General features: G+C 36.6%; 1 protein-coding gene across 15 annotated transcripts in view; it reads right to left on the bottom strand.

Moving 5' to 3' along the window:
- Positions 1-20,094, bottom strand: part of cacna1g (calcium channel, voltage-dependent, T type, alpha 1G subunit) — a 232,683-nt gene that overhangs the window by 128,406 nt on the left and 84,183 nt on the right. For all 15 annotated transcript variants that reach the window (XM_051914048.1, XM_051914050.1, XM_051914047.1 and 12 more), the window contains exon 4: positions 10,584-10,717. In XM_051914048.1, the coding sequence (XP_051770008.1) occupies positions 10,584-10,717 (134 nt within the window). The remainder of the gene's footprint in view (positions 1-10,583; positions 10,718-20,094) is intronic.

Below are 20,094 nucleotides of genomic sequence, written 5' to 3'. Positions count from 1 at the left end.
GGAAGACACACTCTCATTCAGAGTGCATTTGACTGGACAGCATTTTAAACACGCCCCCGAAGACAAGGTGAGTCATATATTATTGGTTGTTTTTCTGGAAGAGACATTCCTGGAAGTTTTCTTAGTCAGGAAATAATTTGTTTGTAAAACATTTTTTTTTTTTTTTTTAATCCAGACCATCACACTCACAAGGTATATTTAATGTACTAATGTTTTACACAATTTTGGGGTCAGTAAGATTTTTATCATTTTTAAAAAAACATATTAATACTTAATTCAATAAAGATGCATTAAATTGATCAACAGTGACAGAAAATATATTTATAATCAGGAGCGCACATAACTTTTTTGGTCTGGTTCTCAAGGGAGCACCTGAAGATGTTGCTTGGTACTCACACTTTGCACTCTTCACTATCTTCTTTTCTCTCGAACATGGTAGATGATGATGATGATTTTTTTTAATTTGATCTAATTAACATTAATGACAGACAACAGCAAGAATATTAGGTTGCTGTCACTTTAAGAAGGAAAGCATGGACCGAATATACTGACACAAATCCGGTTTCTTTCTCAACTGTTCGCTAATGACATAACCGAGAGAATACTTGCCGAGACAGGTATTTTGACATAATTTTGTGCGTATGTGTCCGTTCAAGCGCAAGTAAACACGAAAAAGGAACCAATTCGGTGTTCGAGCGCTGTCTGAAACGTGCCTCTCTCTCTCTCTGAGTGCGGGGTGTGAGGCTGTGCACACAGATAACAGCTCGCGAGTCCCGATTTTCGCCTCTTCTTCCACTTTTAAAATCGTTTGAATGTGTTAATTGGCGAGACAAAACACATCAAAATGATAAACTTTCACTCTATGATGGTTAAACTTAGCAGTTAATCCGCGAATCACATGCGTGCCGAACCGTGGCGATCCGTTGCTAATAATTAAAGAACACAATTATCGTCATGATTGTCATCTTACCATCTTCCTGTGACCCTATCCCCAAAAATGTTGGTACTCAAAAGCACTCCCCTCCATGTTTTCTGGTGCGCATCGTTTATTTTTTACCACGCACGCGCACCGGTTATGTGCACCCCTGTTTATAATGTTACAAAATATTTCCATATACAAAATAATAATGCTAATAATGCCATAATGCTGTTCTTTGGAACTTTCTATTCATCAAATAATCCTAAAAAAATGTTTTGTTTGTTTAAAAAAAAAAAAAAAAAAAAGAAACTGATTAAAATAAGAAATGTTTCTTCCACACTAAATCAGCATATTAGAATGATTTCTGAAGGATCATGGGGCACTGAAGATTGGAATAATGGAGTAATTTGAATTAAGTTATTTTAAATTGTAATAAGATTCACAATATTACCATTTTGCCATTTGATCAAACAAATGTAGCCTTGGTGAACATAACAGATACCTTACCAACAGTAGTGTACACAGAAATGCATTTGGCTCCGGTTTAGCTAAGTTTCCTAAACTTTTAGGAAATGACTGGCATATAGATTGCCTCAGAGCTAACAGGTATGGACTAAAAGCTACTGTACAAAACATCCGTTTTGATTTCATAGGGCTTGGCTAGACAGAGAGATTCAAACATACAGTTTTATTTTCTTGTACTTTTCTATATATTTCTCTCTCAACAAGCTCTCAGACACAATTGCCGTCAGGGGTGCTCTTCTGTTTTTTATGGGACGAGACTGATTGATTTACTTCGGTCGGAACAGGATAATCTGCCCCTAGCCTCAGATTCAGATCAGAAAAATGACAAGTTTCTTTCTCTTTCTCAGATAAGTGTTCTTCAAAACAATACCTCAACACCTAAGCCAAACAAGTGACTTCCATTCCAAAGAAAAACAAAGTCTGAGAAAGAAAATAGTGCTGCACTACCTTTCCCGTCATTTGAATGTAAAATAAAGTCAGGATTTTGTTGTTTTTTTCTATCTATCTTTCCCCTTGACTTTATATACAATATACTATTATACAGTACAATATACAGTGTGGGTCAACACCGACCCACTCTGGGGCCCCATGTTCGCTTTATAGAATAATAATCATAATGGAAGTTAATGCAGACGTATAACTCGAATGGATGAAGAGAAAACCTGATTTGCTCTGTGCGCCTCAGCCAAAGAGCGTTCCTCTGATGGGTCGAAAAATAAATGAATGAGGGGGACCTGTAACTGTTTTTTTTCTTGAGGAAATGTTTGATAACCTTTGTTCATAATGCTTTGTCCTTGTCTCGTCCTATTGACAAGGTCTGGGTCTGCACATAAAGTGTGTCAGCAGCGAGTCTGGAAACAGTCAAAGCAGCATCATTAAATCAGAAGCAGAGGTGGACATTTGGGTTCTCCTCTCCTTCATGACTAAATGAGGACAGTTTTTTGATTAAGGATTTGTAACAGCAGATGATACCAGAGAGATCTGTATGATGTTAGTAGTATGTAATTTATGGTTTATTTCCAAAGAGAATTAAGCCTCACTGTGAGTGACAAAAGGCATTATTTGAAGCCTGAATATTTCATAAAAGTTACCAAATCAAGTGAGAACCCAAGGGAATAATAAACCCAAAAAATGAAAATCCTGTCATTATTTACTCAGCCTCATGTTGTTTCAAATCTGTTTGACTTTCATTCTGCCATGGAACACAAAAGGCGGTTAATGACAAAATCTACTGAGCCATACAATTATGGTATACAAGGACTGAGTCTTTCAAGCTTCAAAAAACTTGCAAAAGCAGTTTTAAAGCTTTATTAAAAAGTCCAGCCCAGGCTCATCAGAAAAACTTATTTGTGGGAACATTTTTGCAAAACGAAAATACGCAGCGCCATGTACGTTTCGTGACCGTTTCAATGTGAAATGTCCACTGAGTGCCGCTAAAAGCCTGAACGTGAATATGGTACGTTTTATATTACGTTGGTTATGTACAAATCACCGCAGTTCTGATTTGAAATGCCCGGTAAGTGGCGCTAAATTACGTTTTAAAATAACGTACCATCTACACTACACCTAAACCTACCCCTGTTAACAAAAGCAAATGTGACATAAAAACGCAATTGTAAGCATGCCGTTTTAGCTTGTTTTTGATCTCTCATCTTTGAGCTCTTTTATCTTGAGTCATGTTTCACGGGATTCGTACCCAAGGCTTTCGCATCCTAAGTACAATTCCGTACCAGCTGAGCTACCGAGCACTTTGGTAAAAAGTGTTTTGAGATCATAACATAATATTGTGCAAGGAGACATGAAAACAAGTCTTTATTAATCCATAATCTGACCCTGTAAACATAACTGTGTATGAAAATGATTAAAAGTGCTTGCTGTTTTACTGCCTCTAGTGTTCATTTCTGTTGGAAACTGCAATGATATGTATAAATTGGTATGTATTTTTTTGCGTTTTGCAAAAATGTTCCCGCAGGTACGTTTTTTCCATGAGATCAGGTTGCAAAAGTCATGTAGACATAACATGAGTGAGTAAATGATTTTTGGATGTACTATCGCTTTATTATTTCTAAGCTATTGCTTCACCAAATCTCGTAACGAAAAGGCAAGTAAAAGCAAATATTTTACTGTCCTTTCTTTTTAGGTTAGCAAAAGGATCTCAACCTAATGTATGTGTGGAAGATCTTAGCCATCTGCTACTACCTGTGTTATCAGTTCCAGGCATCTCCATATACAAATATGAGATGAAGAACTTCTAAGATGAAAGTGCTGGATGCTGTCCAGTGTCATCAACAGCATCCCAGCCAAATGGAATTCCTGAAGCCTCCTATACCTAGGCACGAAATCCTCATTCAGGCACAGGAAAACTCCATTAGCACTGCCGATGTGGGTCATGACCTGATCTGGAGCTTTTACTGTGGTTCAATTTAGAGCAGACTTCCCTCAAACTCTGTTCTCAGTTGTTAGTTAGAAAAGACATAAAAAAGTAAACTTCATCAGCTATTGTTGAAGGTTTTGAGCAATGGGATTGTGAAAGCTTCTAAAGAGGTCCGACTGAACATGTTCTGGTGACAGTCACACAGAAGACAGTAACTGTCAGTATTCTTGACATGAATGATGGCAATTGAGTTGACAGGTTGTGCTAGCCTTATACAACTATTGACTTGACCAGAAACTGACAGCTGTCTACATGAAACAGAATACATGCCAGGTCAAACAACCCAGAAGGAAAGTAAATTATCATCATTTTCTCACCAAGACATTCATATGAAAAGGCCACTACATGATGGACTAAAAGATTCTTAATATTAAAGTGAAGAAAATCTTCAAATAACACACTAAAGTTTTTTTTTTTTTTATTTATTTATTTATTTTTTGAATAGTAGAGTATTACCGTATGTCAGTCAATCCAGGTCGGCTTGCTGGGTTTAACCTAAAATGAGTCAGAGACCTGCAATGCTTCCAGACAGACTGTCAGAACCTTTACTACCTTTCTTCGGCCAAAGGCCAGCCATAGTGAGGAAAAGCAAGAGGAAAGGGGGAAGAGGATGAGGAAGAGATAAAGGAGGATGTAGATGTGGAAGCAGAAGTGAATGTAAAAATGTAAGATGAATACAAAATTAAGATATGAACGTGGAAGAGGAAGATGGAAACAAAAAGTTGTGAAAAGGGAAGGAAAGGGAAGGGAAGGGAAGGGAAGGGAAGGGAAGGGAAGGGAAGGGAAGGGAAGGGAAGGGAAGGGAAGGGAAGGGAAGGGGAAGGGGAAGGGGAAGGGGAAGGGAAGGGAAGGGAAGGGAAGGGAAGGGAAGGGAAGGGAAGGGAAGGGAAGGGAATTGTGGTAAGGCGAAGGGAAGGGAAGGGAAGGGAAGGGAAGGGAAGGGAAGGGAAGGGAAGGGAAGGGAAGGGAAGGGAAGGGAAGGGAAGGGAATTGTGGTAAGGCGAAGGGAATTGTGGTAAGGCGAAGGGAAGGGAAGGGAAGGGAAGGGAAGGGAAGGGAAGGGAAGGGAAGGGAAGGGAAGGGAAGGGAAGGGAAGGGAAGGGAAACGAAGGGGAAAAGGAAAAGGAAAAGGAAAAGGAAAAGGAAAAGGAAAGGGAAAGGGAAAGGGAAGGGAAGGGTGAAGAAAAGGAAGGAGGAGAGAGAAGACTAAGACAATTGGGCCTGTCCTTGGTGGTGAAGCTTCCATTCTAAACATAACTCACATCCCAGATAATAAGGTACATAACATTAAGCATATCATTAGAGGAACTATGAAAAAATAATAGTGTAAAAACACAAGGTTTTCCAGTAAAATAGAAATATTTAAGCAAAAATAAAAGACCAAATTTGTCTAAAAAGCTGGCACATGTCTGCAAGACATTTTGTGCAGCCCTGTAGTAGAGAGAAAATGCATGAGAGAATAATGCCTGAAATAATAACATATTGGTTCCTTGTCAAAGTATGCAACATTTGGTACAGCATTATGGAAAAAGTCGTAAAACTCACTTCCATCAAGGTTATGGCAAAGTATGCTAGAAGAAATTCTAAAAATGCCTTTATACCCAATCTCTTGTTAAAAATCGTAAAAGTTTTTGAGTCTCCTAGAGCATTTAAAAAGCAATGAAACAATCACTAAAGACACTGTCACAATCCCTGTAGAAGCCCTGTGGATTTGGGAAGTTTTGTGTATTTAACTCGGTGTGTGTGAAGACTCTGTGAAAGGGAAAAGGGCAGACTAATTTAAAAGTGATTCAGCAGAAGTTGCCAAACCACTGCGGGTGTCTGAAACTGATACCTCATCTTAGTGGGGTGTTTCGAGGGTCTACATTCTCTAAGGGTTTGCTTTGAAAGATTGAGAAGAGAGAAGGCTCGCCTCAATGTCTCTGCAGATGAGACACAAAGACATATGATCCAGAGCACAGCAGCCAAGATCTTTAGACTTCTATAAGCTCTCTGGCTCACCTCAGATAGAAAAGAACAGAAGATTGAGCAAAACAATGTCTCAGTGAAGGGGGTTTTGGAAACCGAACCATCCAGTTGAACCACCAGCACCAATTTATTCACTTAGTAAGCAGGCTAAAATGAGTTTTAGACTTGTGATTTACTGCGTCAGAATGTTCTCCAAAAGGAGAAGAAAAAAATACCTCACTAAATGTTAACCTTTAAACTAAAACAAATGGTTCATATAAACCATGCCTCCAAGTTCTCTGGTTTATAATTAAATACTCTTTTTATGTTACTTTGGTTGCCAATTTTTGCCAAAGCCCAAAAAATAAATTAAGCTTAAAAACAAGTATTGTGGTACTGACATGATTTTTGGACATGCCACTATGGTACTTTACAACATCTGTGGAAGTATCTTGGAGTTTCATGTGAATACAGAATCATGGTATATCAAAATCACGGTACATCACCTGATACCATTACTATACCATGGTACTCAGTACTTGTTTGTAAAAGCAATAACCAAACACTCGCCAGTTTCCTCAGAAGGTACCACAACTGATCAAACTGCTGAGGACCGTAAGAAGATGTAGACGGTCACAAATTACTGAAGGTTTTGATGGTAAGAATGTCATCTAGAAGTATCAAACACCCAGAGGGAAATTAGTTTAAGCCAACAGTGGAACAAGCCAGCAGTCTGTCACTCTTGTATGGTTATCTTGTGAACACACTTTGGCTGATGTCTCCTGAATGTGCTTCCATATGCTCCATATGTTGGGCTGATTTCCATCTCAACAAATAATCCTATGAAATTACCAACAAGGTCAGAGGTAGTAAAGCTGGCAATAAATCCCATACTGCCATTGAGTCAAGAACGACAAGCTTCATGGAATGGAAAAGGGGTGTCCTTGTGTTTTCTCGAAAGCATACATCATGCCAAGTCAACACTGAATGCCATGTGTGTATGTATGTGTACATACAGCCATGCTCGAGTTTACATACCCCTTGCAGAATCTGCAAAATGTTAATTATTTTAACAAAATATGAGGGATCATACAAAACGCATGTTAGTTTTTTATTTAGTACTGCCTTGAATAAGATATTTTACACAAAAGATGTTTACATATAGTCTACAAGAAAAAAGGGAAAAAAAAAGCTGAATTTATAAAAAATGACCCCATTCAAAAGTTAACATACCTGAATGATCCACGACTGTTTGTTTGTTTTGTGATGGTTGTTCATGAGTCCCTTGTTTGTCCTGAGCAGTCAAATTGCCCAATGTTCTTCAGAAAAATCCCCCAGGTCCCGTAAATTCTTTGGTTTTCCAGCATCTTTTGTATATTTGAACCCTTTCAGCAGTGACTGTATGATTTTGAGATCCACCTTTTCACACTAAGGACAACTGAGGGACTCATACGCAAGTATTACAAAAGGTTCAAACATTCACTGATGGTCCAGAAGGAAACACAATGCATTAAGAACCAGGGGATGTAAACTTTTGAACAGGATGAAGATGTGTACATTTTTCTTGTTTTGTTTAAATATCATATTTTTTCATTTAGTACTGCCCTTCAAAAGCTACAGAAGATACTTACATGTCTCCCAGAAGACAAATTAAGTACAATTTACCTTGATCTTCAGATTCAAAAAGTTTACACCCTCTGGATCTTAACGCATTATGTTTCATTCTGGATCAGTGAGTGTTTGAACCTTTTGTAATACTTGCGTATGAATCCCTTAATTGTCCTCAGTGTGAAAAGATGGATCTTAAAATCATACAGTCACTGCTGTAAAGGGTTCAAATATGCAAAAGATGCTGGAAAACCAAAGAATTTGAGGGACCTGGGGGATTTTTCTGAAGAACGTTGGGCAGTTTGACTGCTCAGGACAAACAAGGGACTCATGAACAACCATCACAAAACAAACAAACAAACAGACATGGATCATCCAGGTAACGCCACATAGTATTAAGAATCAAGGGTATATAAACTTTTGAACTGAATCATTTTTATAAATTCAGCGATTTTTGGTCTTGTGGACTATACAGGGTTTTTCCTGCATTCAAAAATTTTCAGCAGCCGCCAAAACAAATCTTTGTCCCGTCAAAGATTTATTTGATCATTTAATGTGACAAGTGATGATACCTGCCATTCTTCAGTACCAGTACTTGCTGATAGCAAGCTTCTTTAAAGCACTTTCAAACATTCCTGTGAGTGTTTGTGTAAGCGCTGTGAAGAGTGTCAAAGGTTTCTGTTTACAACATGGCTCTGCTGCATTTGTAGCCAATCACAGAAATGTATGTTGAGCACGTGAAAGCAATGGCCAATCAACTCCACTCTGAATGGCTGAGTTTTTGTTCAGCACGTTCACAAATCCTTTCATTATAACCAACAAAGCATAAACACAACGTCAATAAGAAATTCATTGTACAGCTTCATTGATTATAACGGGTGTTTTCAACGAGTGATGCTTTGTGTACCTTATGTTGTAACTGATAGCTTTAGTGATTATAACGGCAGTGATTTTTACTTGCTTTCTCTTTTCTGTACATAATATATATTTTTCAAGCCAACTACTGTACACACTGCAAAATTTCTGGATTGACAACTATATAAATGAGCAAGTGAATCTGATTGACAGTGATAACAATAGCAATGGATGGAACAAAATCCGATACTGTATGTCAAATGTTTTGTGCATTAAGTCTTAGAGTGTAAAAGCTACCATTTTTCCAGTGTAATGTGTTGCTTTGTTGTTCACTTTACAAATAAGTTACTCAGTGACTATTTACATTTAAATTTGCAGATTTTTAATAAAATATTACTAAGCACGTTTGTTTTATGATCGGTCCTGACAGTGATTATTTTTAATTTCACAAAAAAATAGGATGAGATGAGTTAATATAACAAAACATTTCTTTGCATTTATTTTAGATTTATTGTCAGTACCAGGCTCAAAGATCATGTGTGTTGGTTACTTTATACTGTGTGTGTGGATGACCGTGTTCATCCATCACCACCGAAGACCATTTTTGACCCAGGAAAAACCCTGCTATATGTAAATATTTTATGTAAAATATCTTATTCAGGACAGTACTAAATAAAAAATAACATGCATCTGTATAATCCCTCTTATTTTGTTAAAATAATTAACATTTTGCAGATTCTGCAAGGGGTATGTAAACTTTGGAGCACGACTGTATATGAATGTGTGTGTTTGTACTATGGTTAACAAACTGCAAATCTTTATCCAGCAAGCATATTGTCTCTTCTGACCTTTTGTGGCCTTTGCAAAAAAATTGTCTATCTTTATTAGTGTTGCACATTTTCTTTACTATATTTCCCATGGTACACATCTACACAGCTAACTGTGTGCATTCAATACCAGTCTCATTGTTTTATGGTGTTTACAAACCCATGTTCATTGATCAGTGCTTCACATTATAGTGGTTCACACAACTGTGCCAAGAGTTGAGATTCACACATACACATAAACATAGAAAGTGATTATTAATCAAAGTGATTATTCTGACATTCACAAAGACACACTAAATGATTACGTATTGGCAGCTAACCATGTGTGGTGTGATTGTTTCAGAAACATAAGGTGATAAAAGGGAAAAAGCTGTATCCCAATTCTGTCATTATTGATTTTACATTTTGCATGTTTTCTTTTTTTTTTAAACTGGTAAACATAAAAGGAAATTTTTTAAAAGAATTTCCATGTCGCTCTTTGATTTCTACATGACGACAGTAGTGACTAATGTTGTCAAATGTACTTCAAAACCAAGTCGATACTGAAATTTTAAAAATGTGATGCTTTGCACGCTGTTGAGCGGATTCGTAAACACCTCTGATTGGCCATTGTGTTCACGCGCTCATCAGATATGTCTGTGAATGGCTACAGTGATCAACGCTTCAAAAACATGTTGTAAATAGACATCAATGACGCTCTTCACCGAGCGCTTACACAGATACACAGGGGGAAAAAAAAAAAACAGGCGTCTATCAGCGGACCGGCCTGCTTTCAAACGCTCCCGCTCCCACTTTCAAAATGCTTTCAAACAATTCCATGTACTTTCAAACACTCCCGTGTGTTGATCTTTGCACCCAATCACAGACATATCTGATGAGCGTGTGAACACAATGGCCAATCAGAATCCGCTCAACAGCACTCAAAGTGTCACATTTTTAAAATTTCAGTATTGACTTGGTATCGAAGTCGGTACTTTTGACAACACTAATAGTGACCATGTCTATCTAGCTCCAATAAATAAATAAATAAATAAAAACAGAAGAAAACATGATAAAAGAACAAAAAAGTAGTTATTATGGCATGTGGAAAATATTCCAAATCTTCTAGACAGACAGACAGATACATAGATCTCCCTTATGCTCACCAAGGCTGCATTTATTTGACAAAAATACTGTAAAAACAATAATATTGTGATACTTTTGATTCTTTTTTCTTTTTTTCAGGATTCTTTAAAGCAAGTTTTAAAAAGAACAGCATTTATTTGAAATGGAAAACATTTTGAACTGTGTTTACTGTAACTTTTGATCAATTTAATACATCCCTACTGCACAAAAGTATTCATTTCTTTTTTCTTTTTTTTCTTTTTTTAAAAATATTAATGGCCAAAAACTTTAACGCAATGTATATAAATCTGTGCCTATTTTCACTCAAGAAAAGTTTCAGTAAAGTCATTTTAGGACAACTCACCCAGCCAACACAATGAAGAAGTCTAGCCGATTCCAGGTGTCTCCAAGGTAACACTTTTTCCCAAATATGCCCAGTGCGACCATCTTGATTACCATCTCCACGGCAAAAAAAGCAAAGATGAAATCATCAAAGTCCTGGGGGGGAAGAGAGAAATATCCGAAGGGTTAAAAAAAGCTTAAAATGCTGCACTGGCCAATTCAGAGCATGCAAAAATGTTCTTTTCTTCATCAGGAGAAACAACTTAAATCATACTATATTAAGGACAACTTATAAATAAAGAAATAAACTCTCCAAAGGCATATGCAGATGAATATTAAATTTCCACTTTGATGTCACAGCATGCTGTGTGCGCCCATGAGCTGAGGGGCTATAAGCCTTGACTCATCCTTACACAGTGATCTCAGTAAGTCTGAGTGGGCACAAATAGCCAACTCACCCAAGTTTTTACCCACAAATCCTCTGCTAGTCCTCTGTTTACATTACCCGCAATATGTTTTGAAAACCTTATTAAATGTATTTAAGATATATAAGGACAAAGATCTGCAAAATGGAGCTCGTATGAATATGAATACAAAGTACAGCATTAAGAGAGAAAAGGACAAGTCTATATCACTCAAATTGAAAATTTCAAAACGTATATTACACAATGCTGTTATGAAAAACACAGAGTCAATTTACTGATTATTCAGTTTATTGTTGTTCAAAAATGACTTGTTGATTAGAACTACATGCAAGAAAAATTTGCTATTCAGGTCTCCTTTTATTTAATTGCAACAATTTCTGGATATTATGGAGTAAACTGCCTTAAACATGTATTTGCCCTAGTCAGATGCAAAAGGCTGTTTGTCAGTTCTTGAGTAAAGACCATAGGCTGGGTCCTTGAGACATCAGTGGCCATGCGAACTCAGAGACCGTTGTTTTCTCAAGGTTGACTGTCACTGAAAGACACCTGGGCATTCTCAGCCAGCGAGGACATTAGTCAAAGCTCTTAAGTGAGGGATTCCCTCCAGCCAAAGCTTTTGCACTCTGACAATGCAGGGAATGTTAATTAAGCCGCAGTGGAGAGCATTTACTGTCACGCTGGATATTATTCAGAGCCAGGCACTAATGTATTACCTCATCCCTGATCTGCTTGTATTGTACATAGTGGTCATTTAGGTTATAGAGTACTACAGTTATTGCCAATTCAAAGTTAATGGTAACACACAGCACATCCATAAACAATACTGTCAGGATAAGGACAAGGGGAGAATCTGTGAGATTTCATTTTACATTAATGGTTTGAGGGAGGAGACAGAGATTGATCTCCTATGACTATGCCCTGATGTTCTCTAATTATCTGCCTTAATGTGAACATATGGTGAACACAAACACATAATAATAATAATTTCACAACAAATAACAAAAATCTTCATACTGAAATCTCACTTTGGAAAATATCCTGCCCTGTACATTAACATTACTTAGCATAAGGATGTTTTCCATATTTCCAGTCAGGCTACGATTACTATTTTTGGCAGCGTAAGAAAAATATGTGAAATATAATGCAAAAAAAAAAAAAAATGTTTATGTAATAATTTGCATTTTAATAATAATTCTAGTACTGTGCCAAAGTCTTAAGCCACCATTAGATGTCATTTTAGCAATGGTATAATGACCACATATAATTATTTCTCAGTCTTTTTTTTATAATATAACCAGAAAATACAGGAAATTTGTTTGCAGTATTAAAAAAACAGAAAAAAAAAAATGGTACTATAGGCTAAAGTGGCAAGTATTTAGTGACTTCCCTGTACACTTGAGAAATAGAAGGAACCTGTCTCTCTTAAACCTAAATGTGATGAAAAAGGACTGGAAGGCCAAGAAAACTTTCAAAATATGATAAGAAGTTTCACAGAGTTTCTTCTTTGAGAAACTGGAAGAAGTCCAGGAGGTCACACTAAATACTGCTTAAAGCCGGCATTTTGTTTAGTTTCTTTTCTTTTTTTTCTTTTTTTTTTTACATTTTGTGTACATATTTCCTTTATTTTCCGTTTGTATCTTAATAAATAGACCGAAAAATAAATATGGATGGTCATTAAAACATTGCTTAAAAGTAGTGTATATATTACATTACATGCAAATTATTACATAAACATTATATATACTGTATATATACACGGTATAAAGGTTTTTAAGGTTTTTAATTTACAGTAATAGCAGTTTCCAAGCCAGCTAGATAATACTTAGTGATGTTATCAAAGTGACCTAAGTTTTGGCAGTATAAGGAAAAATGTATGAATAAAAATATATTTATTTAATAATTTGTATTTGAATAATAATTCAATATAATAAGACTACACAAATAAAAAATAAAAAAATGGATATTTTTAAAAATATATTTTACACATTTACAGATTTTACAGATTTAAAAAACACATTTATGTTTTAAATTTACAGTAATTGCTTATAGCTATACTCAATGACAGCTATGAATGTATAAACACTTATCTAAGCCAGCTAGAAAACATAACTTTAGTAACGTTATCTTAGTGACAATAACTTAGTGACCCTAATATATTTGGTAGCGTAAGAAAAAAAAAAATACAATAATAAAATATATTAAATATATTGTATATGTGTGTGTGTGTGTGTGTGTGTGTGTGTGTGTGTGTGTGTGTGTCATTTTTTCATTACACTGCCAAAAATGCAATTTTTTTTTAATATTTTAATAAAAAAATAAATAAAGAAATAAACAAACATTAAAACTGGCATAATTTGCGAATTGCTCAAACAAACGAGCAAACGAACAGACAAACGTAAGATTAACACCGTGTCTACACCAGACGCGACCGTTGTCGCGTCGCGTCGCACCGCAACAGCTAAAAGCATTTGGACAACATCAGAAATAGAATGGGGAATCCGTTTACTGTCGGGAATTTGTTGTGTTGCGTCGTGCCACGCCACATTCAGTGTAGACAATATCACTGATTATAATGGGTTCTTTTGACGTGTTGCGTCTGGTGTAGACATGGTATTAGTGACAAAATACTGGTCCGATAAGGCAAAAGACAGTCCATCAGTCCAAGTGGCCCAAAACTCTCTTGTGTTGGTCATGCTTATTATTGTTCCCTGCATTATAGACTAATCTTGACCCCAATACTTCAAGAGAGATGGATGCATCTCAAAAGTGTCTTATAAGTATGAAACAACAGTGGCTGTCAAATGACTTTTTTTTTTTATATATATATATATATATATATATGTTTTGTTCACAGTCCATGTAGAGCTCTTGGCTCGCACAGCTCTACAAATCTCAGCGGGCCCTTCTACGGTTCAACAGCTCCCTCCAAAGATAAACGACACAGACCAGGGGAACCCCTTGACAAAACACTCCCAGAGTCTCTACGCAGCCAGAAAGCAGAGCTTAGGGGTTAAATATTCTCTACAGTGCGTTTCCCCCCTCCCTTTCTCACACACACCCTACACACTATATGAATATCTTCCTCTTTATACTTCCCTGTCTCTCATCTCCTTTGTTTCAGAAAACCTCTTCCCATATTCCTCCTCCCCTCCTTTTTCTCACCACATCTCATCCACCCATTTCTATTTAATACATGTCATCCTTCTCTTTCATATTTCTGGGGAAGCATTCAAAAATAGCTTGCAGAAAGAGTCAGTCTCATCCGCGCGTGTGGAAGCGAGGGTGTTTGTGCTCGTGCGGTGATCTTTTGGCACTGAATAAATCTTCTCATGGTGTCCTCTTTGTTGTACAAATAGCTGAGTGGTGTATTGTCTGTGCTGTGAGAAGGTTATTCTAGTGCAACTGTTGGCCTTTCCTTGGGAAAGAAACAAAACAATTCTTTAAATCCAGAACTTCTTCAGACTATCCGTCCACCCCCACAAATACACACACAAAGAGAGGAGGAAGCTGCAACACACATTCACTGAGGGTAAACAAAAATATCTTCTGTGTTCTTCTTACTAATTCATCTAATTCATGTGTGCAGAGAGCGGTTGCTATGCCGATGACATCATGGAGTCTAGAAGGAAAGTGAAGAGACGTGTACAATGCAGCAGCAAAACACCAATCATCTTACTACCATAAATCAACACAACACAATAATACACATGTAGTCTCTGATATCTGTAGGTGCTATGCACACTAATATTAAAATTCTATCATCATTTACTTACTCTCATATCATTCCAAGTCTGTATGATTTTCTTTCGTCCATCAAACATTAATGACATTTCAGCAACTTTTTGGCAAAACACATGGGCAAAAATGGCCCATTGTCAATAGCGTAACTATGTCTGAAGCACTGCTTTGAAGGAGACACAAGTCACTTTCAAAGCAAGCACTTTTCAAAGCTTTCTATCGGTTAGTGTGGCAGTTTGCGTGACCAACTCGAATATGAGCAAAATCTGAATGTGGAACTTTTCCAACCTCCTGCAAAACTCCAGAGCATGCGGTTTCCTACTGAGATGACTGAATTTCATCTGTGAAATTCCGCTGAGCAATGCTAAATGTGACCTTTAGGCAGAATGTTCATGCTGTATTCAATGAAAGTAAATGGTGACCATAAGCTTTAAAGCTCAAATACCAACAAAAAGCACCATGAACATATAAAAGCGGTTCATCCATTCAAAATCTTCTGAAGCCATACGATAGATAGGTGTGTTGAACAGACCAAAAGTACTTCCCCTTCGCTTTCGAATCTTTTGTATGATTTCAATATTGTATGATATTCAAATGTGCCTTATTGCAATTGGTTACAAAGCCAGAACACATGACAGCCAATTGACAATTGGCATAACAGACTTTAAATCTAATGTGACAAGTTTTGACACACCGTATTTGAACATGTGCAATTGAGATATGCAATGAAAGAGAAGGTGATCGGTGGATAACGACTTAAAATTTTGTTCTGTTGTAAGGCTAAAAAGACATTTGTCTGGTTTTGTCGATCAGTGTGTTACCCCTGTCGGCATTGGTTGGTGCTTGTTTTCATCAATCGAACATGTTCAATCTGCGCTCTTTTGGTCATGGAATGTCTGAGATGTGATGTACTACAATCTGGTGATTGTTGCTGTTGGTTGCCGTCTGTGCAGAGTGAATCATACACAAAGCTGTCATAAGTCTTCAGAAGATTTCAGGAAATAGCTTATGTGATGTATATGGACTAGCTTTATGGTGCTTTTTAGCCCACTGGTCACCATTCAGTTGTATTGAGAGCAATTTAGCCTGTGTTTACACTTGGCATTAACATGCGATCAAACAGATCGGATCATCAGCTAATCATATACGGAAGGCGGTCTGGCGGAAGCTAGATATTTTACTTTATAACTTGTTAAATATAGATATTTTTCTTACACAAACACATTGCTTCGCTTCAGAAGGCCTTTATTAACCCTGGAGCCGTGTGGAGTACGTTTATGATGGATGGATGCACTTTCTTGAGCTTCATACTTGTTGGTCCCATTCACTGCCATTATAAAGCTTAGATACATCAGGATATTTATTAATATATCTCAGATTGTGTTCATCAGAATGAAGAAAGTCAAATACATCTAGGATGGCTTGAGGGTGAGTAAAGCTTGGGGTCATTTTCATTTGAAAAACTAATCCTTTAAAGAGCATTAATTAGAACTAAACAAGGGTAGACTATACAACACAAAACTACGAGATGGTATAAATTAAACAATGCAAACATTGCTTTCATTCACTTACTTTACTTTTTTTTTTAAACGATCTTCAGTCTTAGATCTAATTATATGAAATTGTTAAAATGAAGGAATATTTGATTATTCAAAAATAACTGTGTTCATCATGTTAAAGGGTTAATGAATGAAAATAATGTCATTTATTACTCACCCTATATGGGCCGATTTCAAAACACTGCTTCAGAGCTTTACGAATCGAATCAGTGAACCAGAGCGCCAAAGTCACATGATTTCAGCAGTTTAGCAGTTTGATAGGAGATCCAAACCACTAATTCGAAACAAAAAAATCATAAAGTTTCATGAAGCAGTGTTTTGAAATCGGCCCATATGGATATCGTTGAAAAGTCGTTATTTTGTTTTTTGGTGCACAAAAAGTATTCTTATCGCTTTATAATATTAAGATAGAACCACTGAAGTCACATGAACTGTTTCAAATATGTTTTTAGTACCTTTATGGACCTTGAGAGTTTCAATGGCTTTGCTCTCAATAGATGCCTCACTGAGCCATCGGATTTCATCAACAATATCTTAATTTGTGTTCTGAAGATGAACGAAGGTCTTACGGGTGTAGAACAACATGAGGGTGAGTAATAAATGACAATATTTAAATTTTTGGGTGAACTAACCCTTTAAACAAGTCATATCATCCGGGTTTAAGTGCAATGAATAGGCTATATTGTAGACATAAATGGGAGATCATTTGTAATAAACATGCTGAAACAATTAAAACATATAACATTAAAAATAAAATTCACAGTGTATTCCGATTATTCCTCTGGTAGTAAGTAACTCTACATATAGATCTCACAACAGTGATTACACCGGCAGCACTGACAATCGCCTCGTTCAGACAATGTTGCTCAATTAAAATGAAAGAAGACACACAGGGTATCAAGTAGCTCTAAATAAACTGTTTTATTGATGTTCATTGTCAAGTTCAAATAAGTCTAATTTCTATAGGCAAAATTGCATCCGTTCATTATTTTCTGACAGCCCTCAGAGAGAGTAGGTGGAGATTTATATGATGTCAACCTGTGAATATAGACACAATGGCTAGACTGTGTTTACATTACACTAAGATCCAATCACGTCCTCAACTACCTCTGGAACAGGACACACTGATCAGATAACATTACGATTAGAAACACATTTACACTTGTCTTTTCAATGTGTATGTGGACAACATCCGATACAGGTCGCATGTTAATGCCAAGTGTAAACGCAGCCTAGACATTCATCAACACATCTCCATGGAAGAAATACTGCATACTTTTGGAATGATATGATTTCTACAGACTTTGTCCATTAGGTACATTTAACTTTACATACAAAGAAACTACACACTAATGCTTTTTTGTAGTTCCTTTTATATTTTATTTTATTATTTTTGCTCTCATTGCATTATGCCTATGGCAAACAATAAACCACCAGTGTCATTATTTGAATCCAAGGCAAATGGAATTCCCAAGTTACACAACTGATAAAAAGAACAACATATGCTCACTTTACCTGGAGAGAATGCTAGCTGTATCATACTGTACTGTACAAGAGATATGTAGTTTAAACCATGCATTAGAATCTCATCTACAAAAACACACTGACAGGGAGCAGTAAAAAGAAAGAACAGGGGAGAGACAAATAAGGTTATGGCAAAAGAATAATAGTCAATTCAATCGGTGCTGTTCAACACAGAGCTATGCTCACATCACAGTACTTCATGCGTGACTCTCCTCTTAAACATGATACTACTCATTTTCTGCCCCAGAAACAACTTACTGTACCTACACTCTCTACTCAACTAAAGCTTGCATAACAACACATACACGCATCCTAATGCTGTAATTTGGTACTTAAAGGATTAGTTGACCCACAAATTAAAACTCTAGCATCATTTACTCACACATGTTGTTCCAGATCTGTATGACTTTCTTTTTTTGTGTGTTGAATATCAAAGTAGATGTTTTGAAGAATGTTTTTGTCCACAGTCAATTTATTCCAGTGTTGTTTTGGACCACACTGACTTTCATTGTGGTCCAAAACAACACTGGAATAAATTGACTATCATTTTATGAAGAAGAAAACACCAAGACATTTTTCAAAATACCTTCTTTTGTGTTATACAGGGGAAAGTCAGACATCTGTGTTTAGAATTATGTGTAGGTGACTACATAATGACAGAAAATAAAAACTGCCAAAACTGCAGAGAAAAAAAAGGGAAAGAGGAAAGCTGAAGAAATAAATGATAATGTGTTGTGTGGGCAGAAGAGAAGGGGCACAGAGAGAAAGAGAGAGACGGCAGGCATGCTCCCCGGCTTTATTGTATTTCCCTGAATTCCATTATTCCACCAAAGGCATTCTTTTTGAGCTCATGCCGAGGGCTAACCTGAGTCACGTCAGCTATGGAGCCCAGGCGTGTCTCCCTGACAGTGATGGGAGCTGATTGCATGTCTTTGTAAATTTCCTGATGACCAGGTTTGCAATCTTATTTCTGGCAAAGCACACTAATTTCAATATGGCAAGAGGGAGAGTGATTTGATAGAGCAGTTGGAGAAGATAATCGCTGTAAATTCTCAGATCTCAGAGATAAAACGGCCCAGGCCATTTATTTCCGATGAGAAGCAGGGAGGGGAACACTCCAAATGCTCTGGGGTTTAGCTGGGCTATGGGTTTCATTTACTATCAGAAAATCAATTAATCTACAATTCAGAAAAATCCAAGTTTACAAAATAAAAATTAAACAGAGAAATTGAACTGTTCCCATTAAATTCCAATGAAACCTTGGCATTATCCATGGAAAGAAAGCAATCTCACCCAAGCATGTTAGAGAGTAAAAGATGACGGTTCCAGGAAACGCACAGCAAGAAATTTCATTTCAAGTATAACGCAGTATAAATGTGTATCATAGGATTTTAGGGCTGTCGATTTAATTTGTTAATTAAATTAATTAGTTATGGAAAAATAACGTGAATAAAATAATTTACCGAACCTGCCCCACCCCAGACCTAGGTCACCTTACATTTCATAAGGATGACTGGTGACAAACATGATGCAGGGCAACAACTCACTGCATGATGTAGCCTATAGAATGCAGTTAGAATGCCCCTAAAATTCAAGATATCTATGAGTTTGTGTCTCATATTTATATCATATGATATAGTATATCACACGAATAACACGCGCTATATCACACGAGTGCTGTTTTTGTCTCGAATAGCACAAGTGCAAATGTGATGATATTGATTCTACACAACAGTTCAACAAAAATATTACCTATAAAGCCAGAGAAGAACTGATGTGCATCTCTGAGCAACACACGGCGGTGTTTAGTTTCTGAATGAATCTGCGTTGAGTGAATCAATCGGGTGAATCAATGATTCAATGGCCCATTCACAAAAAGAGCCATTTTCTGAATGAATCAGCCATTTGAACAAATAAATCAATGACTTACTCATTTAGACATTTACCGCCACCTACTGGCAGTTTTAGTTTCTTAAAGTTTCTTAGAGCATCATTTAATTTAAAAATAATAATAATATTTTCATATGTTGTGCATAGTTTGCCCAAAAATGAAAATTCTGTTTATTTACATTTACTCACCCTCATGTCATTTCAGATCTGTATGACTTTCTTTCTTTTGCGGAACATAAGATATTTTGAAGAATGTTGGTAACCAAACTGTTTTGGTCTGTAAATATATCGAAATACCAATTAAGATCATGGTCGTTGTAGCCTAAACGTTTATGTATAATAAATTCTATGGTGAATAAAATTAAATATTTCTTTCTAACACAGTGTCCTAACCAGA

This window comes from Ctenopharyngodon idella, chromosome 12 (genome assembly GCF_019924925.1).
Source record: "Ctenopharyngodon idella isolate HZGC_01 chromosome 12, HZGC01, whole genome shotgun sequence".
Classification (NCBI taxonomy): domain Eukaryota; kingdom Metazoa; phylum Chordata; class Actinopteri; order Cypriniformes; family Xenocyprididae; genus Ctenopharyngodon; species Ctenopharyngodon idella.
Note: the sequence above shows the minus strand (reverse complement) of the source record. Positions and strands in the feature narration are given on the sequence as shown.